Genomic DNA, 14,785 nt, shown 5'->3' with positions numbered 1-14,785 from the left:
GTACAAAAAAGTGCACTCAGACTTGTAAAATGTTTAAAAATGAGTTATTGGAAAGGTGTCTGCCTGTGGTGAATTCCCCACAGAAGTAGCTTCTATGTCCTGCAGTGACCCATTTTAGATTTTATTTTGTATGTGCTACATTTGCTACTCTTAGTTTTTGTGTTGACTTGGAAAGATAAAAACAATGGGTAGAATGTTTGTTCAGGAGTATTTGGAGGGATTTTTCAGCAGTTAGCTAGATAACAGGCCAGTTCACCATTTTGAAACATCTGTAATAATGCAGCTATTCAAAAAACTATTCTACAGACCTATGCTGAGTTTTTTCTCTTTTAAGAAATGTAAAAGAGAAATTAATTTGTCTTTGGTTACAAAAGATCAAAACTAAGAGTGAAAGAAAACTGCTTTTGAGAAAATGTCACTGATAGAGCAAAAATGTCAGAACCCAGAAATAGCTGTGATCAGAGCAGTGTCAGAAAGCAGGCTTGAGAACATGCAGGTCTGTGGTGTGGTTTCAGCAGAGTTTTTGTTGAATTAATGGGACTTTCTCAGCTTTGCACTACACACACTGCATTATTCTCATCCTTGCAGTCATCAGTCTTCTGTTTTTCTCACTTTTAGCTACTTTATATGAAACTCTACTATTTTCTTGTTGTTCTGGTCTAAGAGCCTGTAGCACTTCCGTTAAAAAAATACTGTAGGTGTAAAAGTTCAAAGATGCAGTAGCTAAATAATAGATTCAGCACGTTTCTAATCCCCCAGCTGAGTTGTACAGCCAGTCTGCTCTAATGCCTATGCAGTGCAAGATATGTGGCTCTCATGACTAGACTCCTTCCTACCAACCTCTTTGATTGTCATGTCTTTATTAGAGAACAATTACTTCTGTGCTAATACTGAGAATGACTCAGCCTCAGTTATTAGCCTGTTTTGCTCCTTCTGTCACAACAGTTAAATCAAAAGTATTGCAAGGAACGTGTGGTAAAGTTGGAAATGTGAACCAAAGACAGCAATGAGGGACTCTGCTTTGAAGAATTGTCTAATTAACAAGAAGCAGCCTCTGTGCTGCAGAAAAACATGAGGAAAATATTTTCTATTTGCCAATTATATTTTTATGAAACGCAGTTAGAAATGACTGCAGTGATGAGGCACATGTGAGAGACACACTTGTAGGTGGGGCCTTGAAATCTGCCTTTACTGTCAGAAGGACCTGGAAATGCATCTATAACCTAAAGAGGAATCTAAAGACAATGCTAAAACCAGATTGGGTCAACACAACCAAACTCATTGGCTTCTCCCATTGCTGTTTTTTTCAAGAATTGGAATCAGGCTTGCCAGTTTACATCTTCCAAACCTGTTTCTGTCATGGAACAGCCGGAGTCATGGGTGGCAGCAGGACAGACAAGGACAGGGACCTTGCCCATAGCTCCCCGTCCCATGGCAGGCAAAAGAAGTGACCAGGGACAACCAAGAGCCCAGTGAGAGCCAACAAAGGCCTGACTGAGGCAAGTCCAAGGACAAGCCAGGACATCATGGCAGGATCAGCAGGTTGGGAAGCCAAGAAGAACAGGCTTACCTTCAGCTGAGCTCAGCCAAGGACTGAGCTGACAGGGAGCTCCTGGGCCTGCAGGCAGGGGGGGAGCCTGAGTTGAACTTCAAATTTAGTTGAGTGCTACTGTTCCTGCAGCCTGAAGGCTTTTGGACTCTGGTGGCTCTTCAGTGGGAGTAAGAAAGTAGGGATGGTGCAATATTCTGCAGTGTTTTCCTCCCCACAAACCAGGCACCTCTGAGTGAGCTCCTTGTAGTGTAATGTCTCAACCTCTTTCAACAGCAGTCTAATATGGTAGAAAAGAACCCTTTTTTCTACAAAATTCATGAGTTTGGGAAGGAGTTGAAAGATGTCTTGTTTTTATTGTCTGCTCTGCTATTGTAATGCAAATGCTGTTCTAGTTATAATACTCTCTGACCACACAATACTATAGCTAGATCTGTACAAAACTTGCCACTTCAGTCCAATGATTTTCAGCTGCTGTTCATGTTTTTCATGCTTGTGGTCTGCCAGAATGAGTGTATAGTCCAGTAAGCATATTATGGTATATGAATCTATACAGTGTAGATGAAAAAGTGATAAGGCATAATACATTTATATCATAATTGCATATCCAGGAAGAAGGTTAGAAATACATGTGTAATGTTCACTTTAATGTCAGATAATTTATTCTAATGAGACTCACATAAATTGTTATTTTAAGATTGTAATCTCTTTATTCTTATACTACTTAGTCACACATCCCAGCCTTTCTTAATGTTACAAGTGCTAGTTACTGGTGTTACATAAATAATGAATGGCTTTCATGTGTAGTTTTGTGTTTCCTGGTAATCTGTTCTCTCTCTGTGCACCTATTTTCAGTGAATATCAGGTATCTTTACCCTTCCACTTTCCCAGAACTGACTTCAGTGTTATCACTTCCCCTGAAGTGTGCAACAGCCAGATAAGCAATGGGGTGCATTGCTGCAATGGGGTGTATTGGTGCCTCACCATCACCACAAGTGCAGCTTCTGAAAAGCTGCAGGGGCTGAGTTTGGAGTCTGGAGTCTGTTGTGTTGGTGCTGAAAAAAGCACTAACTCATACAATGTTGCTGACAATATAATGGTTTGATCAGTTCTGTCTCTTTTAGTAGTACCCAGCCATTCCTTTGTATATACTGGTATTTGGTGTTTTTTTCTGAAAATCAGATACAATTAGAAAAAGACCATGGTTGGCAAGGTGGTGTTCAGATGAAAGCAGCACACTGTAGCTCATGATTTGTACAGACAGAGAGCAGACATAGCTTTGGTTTACATGTTGAAAAGGACTGTACAAACAGTGAAGTTGACAGAATTCTTTTGAAATGATCATTACTAAAACCACTGGTTTAGGCAGTCCACAAGTTCCTATCTCTCACCTAGACCTTAGACAGTGTTACTGGTTTATTTTAATGAGAATTTTCTGTAATCATGTGCAGTTCTGTGTCAGTTTCATGCATTTTAAGTTCTGATTGCATCCAGGTGGTTCTTTTCAGTATTGTGCAAAACAGCTGATACTCCTCTGCAGCCAGAGACAAGAAAGAATGAGAAATGTGAAGATGGAGTTTGATTCCAAGCTGTGTAACATCTGGCCTTGTTTGATTTTTATTTTCCCTCTTAGGACAGTTGCAAAGACTTATCCTCAGTCTCCTAAAAACACCAAACAATATCTAGCTTCTCCTGTGAAGCATCGTGCCACTTGCAACAGCAGCCAGGAAACACCTAAAAAGAAAGCAGACAAGGAGAAAGAGAATGTCAGTCACCTGAAGTCCCCAGGAGCACGCACTGATGATGTGGCTCCTGAGAAGCACGTGCCTTCTGCTGGAAAGGCTGAGAACACTGAAGGTGAGCCTTGCTGCAAGATGTCAGTGCAAGATTTGATGGGTCCCTGAGAGTTTTAAGTGATGATGAGCTGTTCTTTTCATGAGGCTGCTCAGCCACAGGCTTATGAGAATGTGTAAAGATACATACTGGAACCTGTGAATACACAGTTTTCACTAATGTACCAAAAGCCAAATGTACCAATTGTTAATGAAGATGTGAAAGTGCTGGCATCCAGGGATGCCCTTATCTATTCCATCTTCTTTCTGCTGGAAATTATAAAATATGCTTTTTAAAAAATGTGTCTCACCACCATTTCACCAGGCCCATTTCAGCCTGGTGAATGAACCTGGAATTGCTGGGCCCTCTCTTTTTTCCCTGCCTGACTTCCATCCTTGGTTGTCTTCTCCTAGGGAAGATCACAGCAGGAACAAGTGATGCAGAAGAAGCTGCAAAAATTCTAGCTGAGAAAAGACGACAGGCGCGCCTGCAGAAAGAACAAGAGGAAAGGGAGAAACAGGAAAGAGAAGAACGAGAAAGGTCTCTCTATTGCTTTGTGAAAGTTATAACCTAATAATTTAACCTGTATCTCTGAAGATGCTTGAAACTGTGGTAGTTTTGGAATCAAGCAGGAGTTTATATTATCTGTTAATTTCTTTAATTTCGGACTCATTTCATTAGTGTCTTTTGCAGTCTCCAATATGAGTGAAGTTAAAAAATAATAATTTGGCCTCTTCAAGAACCCTGAATAAATTATTCCTTTTTCAAATACTTCAGGCATGTCCATGCTGAAGTGTACTGCACACTGCAGTATGGTGATACCTAAAATATTTTAGGTGGCTTTAAATGAACTAGATCACGTTGCTGAAATGGTCTTGCAGCAGCAGGATATGCTTTAAATGGCACAGCTTGAATCATTCATTATTAACCTGAAGCTCCTCTTCCTGCCCAACTCTGCTGCAGGCATTGAGGGCTGAGTGTGGGCAGGATGAAGGTTGCTGTCTGAGCAGTGCAGTTCTGGCTCTGTTCTGGGAACAGGCTTTTTGGTGGTTTTCCATATGGGATGCTGGTTGCAAGTGTCAGCAAACCATGCACTTCCTTCAACCCTCTAATAGTAAATCACTAATTTTGCTTGTCTAGAAAACCCAGCTTTGGGTTTTCTTACTACAGACACAGTGGGCAGGGTTGAAGTGTGGAATAGAACTCTCCAGCTAGTTAAAGTTAGAAATGGGTATGTTTATTGACAGTGCCAGACACATCGGGAGTCATCTCCCAGAGATGTGGGAGATTCCCAAAGAATCACAGACTCCAGCTCTCTATTTATCTAAAAAGTCTTACGTATTCATATAATTCCCAAAATGCCTAATACATATTCATTACCTAACCCACCCACACCCCTTGGTATTAAAATGTATTTATAACTGAGTCCAAGGTTCCTTCATGCTTGTGCAGTCTTCACCTCAAATGCGTCAGTGGGTTCTGAAATGGGTCGTGGTCTTCTGAGGTCAAAGTGACCTTTTACTTTTGCCTTGTTGGCAAGTTTTGGCTATAAACCCAAAACCTCTTGGCTATAGCTCAGGTTTTGGGGCCCAGGTGCAGGCTATGGTCCTCTTCTTTTTCACAATTAAATCTGCATCCCATTCTTCTTCTTTAAACATAGTAAAGACAGGCAGGTCTATCACTCTAGCCTTAACTACTTTATCTGCTAATAATTAACTCTCCCTTATTATTTCTACTCTTTGTGCTATACTCTTAATTGTTTCTATCCCCCCTAACTAAATTTAGTTAAACTTTTAACTCTTTCAGTTTCTTTAAACCCTTGATTCAGGGTGGGAGTGGAATGACCAGTTTCTGCCATTTGGCCCTGATAGAATGATAAGAATGATCACTTACAAAACAATTCTTAAGGAGCACGATGTCCCTCAGTGGGCCAGAGAACAGCACAGGTGGGATTTAGACCCACTCCTTCCAGTATTCCACTGTGTTTTGTGGAATTTGCTGCTAGTCATCCCATCTGCTAATCTTCAGAAGAAGCAAAGGATAAAAGAACTTGCTTGCTTAGAGATACCAACATTCTGGTTATCAAGTATAGGAAAAGAAAGGTTGTCTTTGTTCTTGAAATTTATTATTGACACTCTAATTGAAATTAGAACAGGAATGTTTTCTTTGATCACACATATTTTTTTCAATGGAAATTATAACTTCTATGAAATATTTTAGGCATTTAAAGTAAGATTGGAGTAAAACCTTGATAGGAACCTGAATTCTGAGTATGTGCTCAATGTCTTCACTTCACTTGTATCCTGGCATCTTTCATGAAAATATGTGCTGTTGCATGTGTTACCAGTTACTGATGTACATTCAATAGGATTCATGCTAAACCAGATGAAGCCTTTTAAACCTTCTGTTACGTTTTCTGCAGGCTTGAAAGAGAAGAGCAGAAGAGAAAGGCAGAAGAAGAAAGACTTCGTCTGGAAGAAGAAGCTCGTAAGAAGGAGGAGGAAAGAAAACGTGAAGAAGAGGCAGCTAGAAAAAAGGCAGAAGAGGAAGCCAGGAGAAGAGCTGAGGAAGAACAAATGCTAAAGGAAAAGCAAGAAAAACAGCTCCAAGCCAAACTTGAGAAACAGGTATCATCTCAAACAGAAATGTGAAATTTTTATACATGTAAAAAAATACTTATTAATATTTGGTAGTCTGCCTGAAATAAATAATGGCCCTAACATATTTGACACATTTTAATTAGAGGGAAGAAGCAGAAATCAAAGCCCGTGAGGCAGCTGAACAGCTTCGTCTTGAAAGGGAACAAATCATGCAGCAAATTGAGCAAGAAAGGCTGGAGCGGAAGAAGGTGAGTATTTGCATCTCAGGATAATTATTTCATTTCTTGTTTAAATACATAACTCAGGAAGCACCCAGTAGTATCTAATAACAATAATCTGGAGAGATTAAAGGTGAATGGTTATGCCAAATTTAGTATTTGTTATTTGCCAGTTAGGGGAACATGGACATCAACATTTGTAACAAAGTGAATTGTCTAAGGCAAATGACTTTCTCCAAGGCACTGAGCAAACACAGAGCCCGCCTCCACCTGAAAGTTAAATGCCTGACACAAACAAGGAATGGCATGCCAAGGCAAATTTCAATTGCTGTCCAACCCAGGACATCACTAACTACTGAGAAACATGAGTGACTTTGTTTAAAACTTGCTTAGCAAAAGCTCTGTGTCATTAATTGAGAAAGTTTGTGATTAACAAACAGCTTTTCCCCCACCTGGCTGTCTGTGGTTGCCTTATGCAGAGGAACAGGATTGTCTGGCCACTGCTGCACAGGGAAATGGCTGAAGCTGCATAAATTAGCTTTGTTTACAGCTGTGTGGCAGAAAGAGAACAGCTGCAGAACCCCTGTCTGGTTACAAACAGTCATCTCTCCATACATGTTATTCCAATATGTTTTAAACTGTTCACCACTGAACTGGTGGCATATTGCAGTTGCAGATTAGAATATGAAACCAAAGTGTTTTACATCTCAAATAACATTTCCTTTTTAATGAAGAAAGAAGGAAAACAAAAGTATTTTAGGATAATGTCTTACACATTTCTAGCAAGAATAGCTTCAGATATTTTGCTCTTCTATTCCAAAAAGGCTAACTATTTTTAAAGTCACTGTTTGGAAACAATTGGAAAAGCAACTAGATTAAAATCACCACTGTTGGTTTTAAACCAATATCTTGTTCCAGAACTGAGCATAACTCATAGCTGCAAACACCTGGTATTAAAATACTTGTTTCTAAAGTGCACCTGCTGAGAAACTCATGTTTGATCTGATAGGTTAGATCTGATAGGTTAAAGCCAGCTGCAAGATGTTTTCTCCCTTTAATTTTCTGTATTTTTCTTATTTGTTCTCCCTTTGCCAAGACAGGCAGAGAGGATGTCCTGACAGTAAAGAAAAGGTTCTTTGTCTTTTTTTCCTGTTTGTATTGTGTTACATATTCTGTCTGCTGTCTCATCCTGAAATTTATTTTGATTTATAGAGAATAGATGAAATTATGAAGAGAACAAGGAAGAGTGAAACCCCAGAAATAAAGGTATGAAACAGTATGTGGTTGCACATTTTTTTTGTTTTATTATCATATGTGGAAATCAAATTCTAGGGTAGTTCCATGTTAGTAAATCTAGTCTAGTACACTAGATAGTAGTAAATGTCTTTTGTTTTATTATCATATGTGTAGTAGTAGTAAATGTTTTTTGGTTTATTATCATATGTGGAAATGAAATTCTAGGATAGTGTTAGTAAATCTAGTCTAGTACACTTAGTGTACTAAGTGTACACTCCAGACCCAAATTTTAGATGCATTTCAAACTGAGAATGACTGTTGCTGTGTCACAGCCACTGCTACAGAGACACAGCTTTTATGCAGCCTTTGCAGGTAGGATAATTGTCCCCCTCACTACCTAGCAAGGGGCAGAAGCTCATTCCTGCATGTTGGAGCTGTAATGTTTGCTGCTGTTGATGTGTCTTCCTGCTTTGTACTAGGCAGTGATTTAGTTACTGAGCTCTCTGTTACCCCTGTCAGGAATGTGGGAGTGAAGAGAAGGCATTTGTGTCCAGCTAAGGAGTGGCTGTCGGGTTTTCATTTCTAATCTATCACCAAAGTGGTATCAGGGACAGACAAAGGTGATACAGAGACTCCATCATCAGAGGGCATCTAAAAGCACTTTATTATTAGAAATTCACAGTTCTTATAGAAACAGTGGTGGACCTAAGACCTGATTGGAATCTTCTCTCATCTGTTGATCAAGAAGGGACAACTCCTTCTTGTAAACATCTGTGACAAACAGAGATTGCCTGCCAGGTGCAGAGATTGAGATAATTGTTTTCATTCTTTCTCTGAGCTTTCTCACAGCTTCCCAGGAAAATCCTGGGAGAGCTGTGTCTCTCTCTGTTCAGAGGATATGTGATTACCACATAATCTAATTAGGAAACTGTTCAGTTCCTTTCAGAGAATGTTTTCTTTTTTAATTTCGAAAAAATGCTATGCCTAACTAAAAAGGGGGAAAAAAGTCCTGTCTTGCTGTTGCTGGTCTTTGTCACCCTGTGGCCCTGAGCAATCTCACAAGTTTTGAGTCCAATTGGTTTCATAAAGGTTACAGTCCTCCCTCTAATACAGCTGAGTCATTACTTCATTTCAGAAGGAAGAGCCAAAACTGGAGATCCCATCAACTTTGAATGTGGAAAAGCAACCAAAGGCCCTTGTTCTCAACCAGCCAGGTAAAAATTGCCATGTTTTTCTGACCTATTTTCCCAGTTAAATCTCTTCAGATTTTTTTTTTATCTGAGGCAGAGCACTGTGTATTATCATAAGTTTTTTGCTTTCATCTCAAAAAGAACAGCTGCATTTGCATCAGTGACAAATGTTAGAAACTGGAGACAGCTTTGCTTTGCCACTTAAGCAAAACCAGAATAAAGTTTCTCCTCCATTTTAGTACCTGATGTAGCATTTTTTGTAAATGAAAAGTTCTAGTCTGCCAGTGTTGGTTTTTGGTTTTATTGCTGCAACCTACCTTCAAATTTTGTAGGTAGAAAATTTTTCCACACAACCCAGCTTTTTATAGTATGACTCTAAATCTTACATTTAATTTCACTTCATAAAAAAACCTCATATGCATTTAAAAGATTATTAAATAAAATATGTCTGACATTATCTATATTTTGTTTACTTCTCCAGGCTAAGGTTTTTACTACATGACATAAAAGACAGAACATTCTCTTCCTGTTTCCTCAAATGTAAAATATGTAGCATAAAGAGCAGTTTTGGAGTGGAATAAAGGAATGACAGTACAGTATGATGAGTCATGGATTAAGCTGAGTCTACTGCATTGTCAGTCTTCCTTTCTACTCAGTCTGTAACTTAAAACTATTTAAATAACAAAGTTTCTACTGTCATAATTCTAACTTTTTTTTACAGAGATCAATGGATTGGCAACCTGCCTGAAAAATAAAAGCTTAGAAAGTGCTGCTTCTGTAATCCCTTCCCAAGATGTAGTTGCTAATGGACTGAAGTCAGTTTCAGGACTTATTCAGCTGGAAGCTGTTGATGGGAAATCTAACAGCATGGAAGATTCAACAGATGAGGTTCAGTCCATGGATGTGAGGTACACACTGGATCTACCTACAGGGTTGTGGGATTCATGTGAGACACAGGATTTTGGGTTTTGTTTGTTAACACTTTACTACCCTCCTTCTCACATCCCCCCATGGTGGCAGCTGGGTGTGCACTGGCTGTGTTCTGCTCCTGCCAGGATTCTCCTGGGTGTTTGGCACAGGAGCCACAAAACCTCATCTCACTCTCACATATTTGGGACAGGGAACTCTGAAATCCTTCCACAGTCCTTACTTATGGATTCCATGCACGTTTGCCCAAACCTTTCAGACCTTTTGTGAAAGCAGCTACTGTAGATACTGTTCAGATGTCACTATTTTTTAATTTGGCTGCTTAGCTGTGATTCATTAGCATTTCTGCCTCCATACAAACAGAATAAAGAAAATAATGGATTTAGAATTTTAAATACTTAACAAGTAGAAATGTATGAAAATCAGTAAATAACTTTGTGATTTTAAATACTCTCACATTTTGATGGAAGGACATGCAAAAATGAAGGATTTTTAATTTGAAGGATTTTTAATTTAATTTTTTATTTACACACATATACATATAGGCAGTTAATTTAAGGCTGCTAATTCAAAGCTAAATCTGAATTTTAAACATGGAATTTTAGTGCTGTTCTTCATTAATCAGTAAGCCAGTTGAACCTCTTATACTGTCTCCAGCAAATTGTATTTCCAGCAATTGTATTTCCAGCAAATATGCATTAATATATAGGAAATGCCCTGCTGGGACCAGCCAGAAGACTGTGCAGCCCAATATTTGGTTTCAGAGAGTATCAATAAGAAAACTAGTGAGGGAGAGCACATGAGCCTAGCACTTCCTGCAATCCAAGATCACTGAAGTGTAGCCTTAGGGATATTGAGGGCACAAGTCTGCCTTGGCCTTTTAAGTGGCCACTGGTTGACACGTTGCCCATGAGTTTATCCAATTCTTTTTTTTTAGCAGCTCTTTGTGTCTAGGACCTCACCTGGAAGCAGTCTGTACAGTACAGTCTCACTGGTAGATTATGTTCTTTGATCCCTTTTAAACCCAGTTTCTTACTGGTGGCATTGGACACCCCTGACATTTTGTGTTGTAGGATTCCATGTATGATAGTTTTGCTCTTAACTCATCCACCACCACATCATAGTTTAAGAAATGTCTGTGAAAGCCTTCCTCTGCCTTCTCTTCTCCAAGCTAAAATGCACTAGTCTCAGTAGCCTTGCTAGTCTCAGTAAAGCAGCTGGTTGCAGCATTTCTTAAGTTTAATTATGGGATTTCTATGTCTGAAGTATATAATTAGGTTTTAAGAAATAACTTTTTATTTAAGTTTTGAAATGTATGTGCTTTAAGTAAGTGTTTGCAGGATCAGGACAGTAATGTGAAAGATGCAACAAACATTTAGGTAAAGGAATGGTGGAGGGACTGAAATAATGATCAGTAAACTCAGTAAACTGTCAGACGTGGGTTTAGGAGATGAGTGCTCATGTCACACAGCTACCACAAACCTTCATCATTAAGGAATAGGTTAGGCTTGACCTTCTGTCCTGAACAGGTCAAATTTTTTTTTTTTTTTTTGAATTAGGACATTCTCTAGGTAAAATCTTGATGCAGCTGCCCTAAGATGCATGGTAGTTTCTGAACAGTCAGAGGTTTAACTTGATTTTTGCTTAATGAAAAGTTATAGACCTCTTATTCTGTGTCTTTCTTCCTTTATCTTTTGCATAGCCCGGTTTCAAAAGAAGAACTTATCTCTATCCCTGAATATTCACCCATGAATGAACTCATGCCAGGTGTTTCTTTGGACCAAAATGGGACAAGTAATGCCAAGGCTCTTGAAGACCTCTTGGATTTCACAGGCCAAGCTACCTACTCCAAGATGTCCAGTGATACCCTTAGCCTAGATGACTGTAACAAAAACTTGATTGAGGGATTTAACAGCCCAGGACAAGAAAATACACTTAATTCTATCTGTTGACAGCCTTGCTTTTCAGCAGAACTGATACAGGTACAGTATTGTGATAAACATCTTATGATAAATTGCTGTGATTACTTCCTAGTTTCCCAGAATATCTCTCTCCACACATGGCAGTGTGGGGAAAGAAAGAAAGAAAGAATGAAAGCTGTTCTCCTAGGTATTAAAATTCAACATAATCTTTGAGATTTGCAGCTGCCTGTAAATTGGCATCATATGCAAACTGACTGTATCATAGCAACCACAAGTATCTGGTAAATGGAAACATTTCCTTTAGGCATCCAGAATTTCTTCATTAATACCATACCTTTCCTGCATATCATTGGAGCCTATTTGCATGAAGAAAACAGTTAAAAGTGGGGCCAGTCTAGTCATAGTAGTTATTGCTGCTGCTTTCTCTTTGCTGCTGTAAAACTTGCAGTGTAGAATCACACACCCTGAAAAGCCAGCGTAGTAAAAATCCATAGTAGGCTTCAGTGACAGTTTCAAAGTACAAAACTATAGTCAGCTTTTTTGGAAGAGTATATTCTCTAAATAGCAAAACTGAGGTCATCTAACTTGTGTAGCTGACTTGATAGTCTTCTCTCTCTTTTTGATTGACAGAGATAACAATTTCTGGAGGATATATATCCCTGTGATGCTACTGGCAGTAAAATATGAGCTTGTCACTTGAAAAAGCTTCTGCAGTCCTTGAACACTGGATTTCAAATAATCAGAGCTGAATATAACTTGTCTTCCCAGGGAGTATGTTGAATAACTGGCTGCTTTTGGTAGAAACCAATGATCTAGAGCCTTGATGTTTCAGGGAAGACAGTGTGCATTAGAATTTGAGCTTTAGCTGCTAATAAAGCACTTATATCTTCTTTAATTTAAAATTCATCTCAACACTTCACTGTGATTTTTACCTGTGCATTTTATTTTTAAATAATTCTTTCCTAAGCTTGATCATGTCCTTCATCTATTTCCATTTAGACATCTTTTTCTTGTAAATAATGATGGGGTTTGCCCACAGTGCATTGAAACAAAATATACTGTACTTTAGTTTTGTGCCTATCTTTTTTTGTCTTTAAAAGGAGTTAATGGCAACTTTTATGAGGTGTGTAATTCAAAACTGTAGCTGAAGAGGCTTGAAAAACATATAGCTGCTGGAATCAAAAGAGCCTTCTTATTGACTGTGGAGTATGGGAGCTATCCCTTTATGATTATGTTGACACTTTTAGTCACTAGTGGCACTTACCAGTTAATATTAATTAGTCTGGGAGCAACTATCAACTGTGTTTGAAATCATATTTGTGTAGCACTTGTAAGCAAAGTATGCCAAATGCCAAGTATAACCCCTGAATATGTGTGTAGTATAGCTGTAGTAGATCCAAGTGAGTGATCAGGAGGGTGACACATTAACCTTTGAATATGCAGACACTTGATTGATACCAGCAGGCTTTCTATCACACAGAGAAGTATTTTGTCTTCCTGTAGGCTCAACAAAATGGGATTTGGTCAGCAGCAAAACAATATGTGAGTGTCAGAAACACAAAGGGCAAAATGCGCGCTGGGAACACTGGGCGCCCTTGACGTTCTGTAAACATCTGTGTGGAACAGTCCACACCACGATGTGCAAGGTCAGGACGTCATGTGCTGCACAGTGTCAACTTTATTTCTCTTGGTGAACCTTTATGCTAGATTAGGTGCTGCTTTGAGGATATTTTGTCCAGTCCCTTATAAGAATAAATTATAAATACAACTCTCTTTGGACACTAACACCAAAAATGTGAAAACTTGGGGTGAGGAGGGGGTGTTTGGCTTTTTTTTCCTTTTTTTTTTCCACATGTAAGAGTTCACAGCATAGATTGACCTCAGTTGTAGCACCATTCTTGTGCTCTTAAAAGTCAGCAATGGGAAAGTAACCAGTGACATGATGTGCAATTCCTAAAAAAATCATACCTACAACAACCCAGCTCTATTTATGTTAGTGTACTTCAAGAAATACTTTCTTTTGACTGTGCAGTAAGCTGTAGCATGGTACTGTGTCTTCCAAATTAGTCCTTCATCTATTTCCTAAATAATAAACAAACAGAAACAGTTTGTTTTGCTGTAATACACTGTGTTTGACAAATGTCATATTATATTTTATTATGGTGTCATTGTATAACCTGTAGATTTCTGTATTTGCATGACCTGTATAGCATGTATAAAGGTGAAATACATTTTCATTTATGAATCTGACTTGTTTCTTAGCACTTTTTTTTTCCCCACAACAATATGACTGATTTAAAAATACATGTATGTTAATTTGTTCTGAGGTATTTTCTGAAGTAGAGTATAGTACTGAAGAAAGGAGCAGTTGGCAAAATCTCAGAATATTTCACCATTGTTCCCATTGTCATATATTCATTTGCTTTCTGAGGTGCCAGTACACTGGGGAAGTGCAGGCTGGTGGCCAAAGAGCCTCAAGGTCAGGACTCCAAATTGTGCCATCCAGAGGGCTGGTGACAGTATAGAGCCAGTTTGCAGCCCCAGCATCTGCTCTCTGGCAAAGAAAATAAGCAAAAGAAAACATGAGAGCTGTGGTAAGTAGACACTTCTGTTTAGTGTGCAAGGGCTGTTCTCTAAGAGTGCCCATGACATAAATGCTGAACTTCAGGCTATGTGCACACACTGCTGCTTGGAAAGCAACCAGCCTGGAGCTGCTGATAGTTCTCTTGTGAAATGCTGAGGAGATTTTTAAATATATTTTTTTTTAACCATCACTTCAGTCAAAATTGCAAATGAGACAACCTGATTTTATGATTAAGGATATTAATACTTTCCATGGTGACAGTTCATTTCATTTATATTGACTCCTGAAACATTCATGTTATTTTTCCACTATATTATTTACCAAGATTGAAGGAAAGAAGATGAGTATTTGTGAAGAAATTGCATATTAACCTTTATATTCTCTTTCAAATGTAACTTTTCAAATTTGGCCGAATATCTGGAGTAGGTAGTCTCAGCTGAAGGGTTAAATTGCTTCTTTTTGCCTTTACTGATGTAACTTCTTCATAGCAACACCATTCCAGTGTTTGGTGCTGTGAACCAAGACTGTGCAATGAGCTTTGCTTTGAATTTGTCAGTGGTTTTGCAACTGCAGCGAAGGATCAATAGTGATTCACACAAGTCCTTGATAGAGCTTTTCTGCAGTTATTTTATATAACTGTTAGTAAGTTTCTAAAAGGTAAATAACACCTGTGGAGTAACTGGGCATCACAGTAGCTTTCTGATTAGGTTCTACATTAGGTTTTAC

At 38.7% G+C, this 14,785-nt stretch overlaps 1 protein-coding gene across 4 annotated transcripts in view; it reads left to right on the top strand.

Moving 5' to 3' along the window:
- The window catches only part of MAP7D2 (MAP7 domain containing 2), an 81,254-nt gene extending 67,534 nt beyond the window's left edge, over positions 1–13,720 (top strand). For all 4 annotated transcript variants that reach the window (XM_058824952.1, XM_058824955.1, XM_058824953.1 and 1 more), the window contains 9 exons: positions 3,183–3,406; positions 3,796–3,922; positions 5,805–6,009; positions 6,126–6,230; positions 7,413–7,466; positions 8,572–8,650; positions 9,348–9,534; positions 11,256–11,535; positions 12,106–13,720. In XM_058824952.1, coding sequence (XP_058680935.1) covers positions 3,183–3,406; positions 3,796–3,922; positions 5,805–6,009; positions 6,126–6,230; positions 7,413–7,466; positions 8,572–8,650; positions 9,348–9,534; positions 11,256–11,505 — 1,231 coding nt within the window. In that variant the 3' untranslated portion in view covers positions 11,506–11,535; positions 12,106–13,720. The remainder of the gene's footprint in view (positions 1–3,182; positions 3,407–3,795; positions 3,923–5,804; positions 6,010–6,125; positions 6,231–7,412; positions 7,467–8,571; positions 8,651–9,347; positions 9,535–11,255; positions 11,536–12,105) is intronic.
- The last annotated feature ends 1,065 nt before the right edge of the window (positions 13,721–14,785 follow it).

This window comes from Ammospiza caudacuta, chromosome 2 (genome assembly GCF_027887145.1).
Source record: "Ammospiza caudacuta isolate bAmmCau1 chromosome 2, bAmmCau1.pri, whole genome shotgun sequence".
NCBI classification, from domain to species: domain Eukaryota; kingdom Metazoa; phylum Chordata; class Aves; order Passeriformes; family Passerellidae; genus Ammospiza; species Ammospiza caudacuta.
The sequence above is the reverse complement of the archived record's forward strand: the minus strand, read 5'-3'. Positions and strand labels throughout refer to the sequence as shown.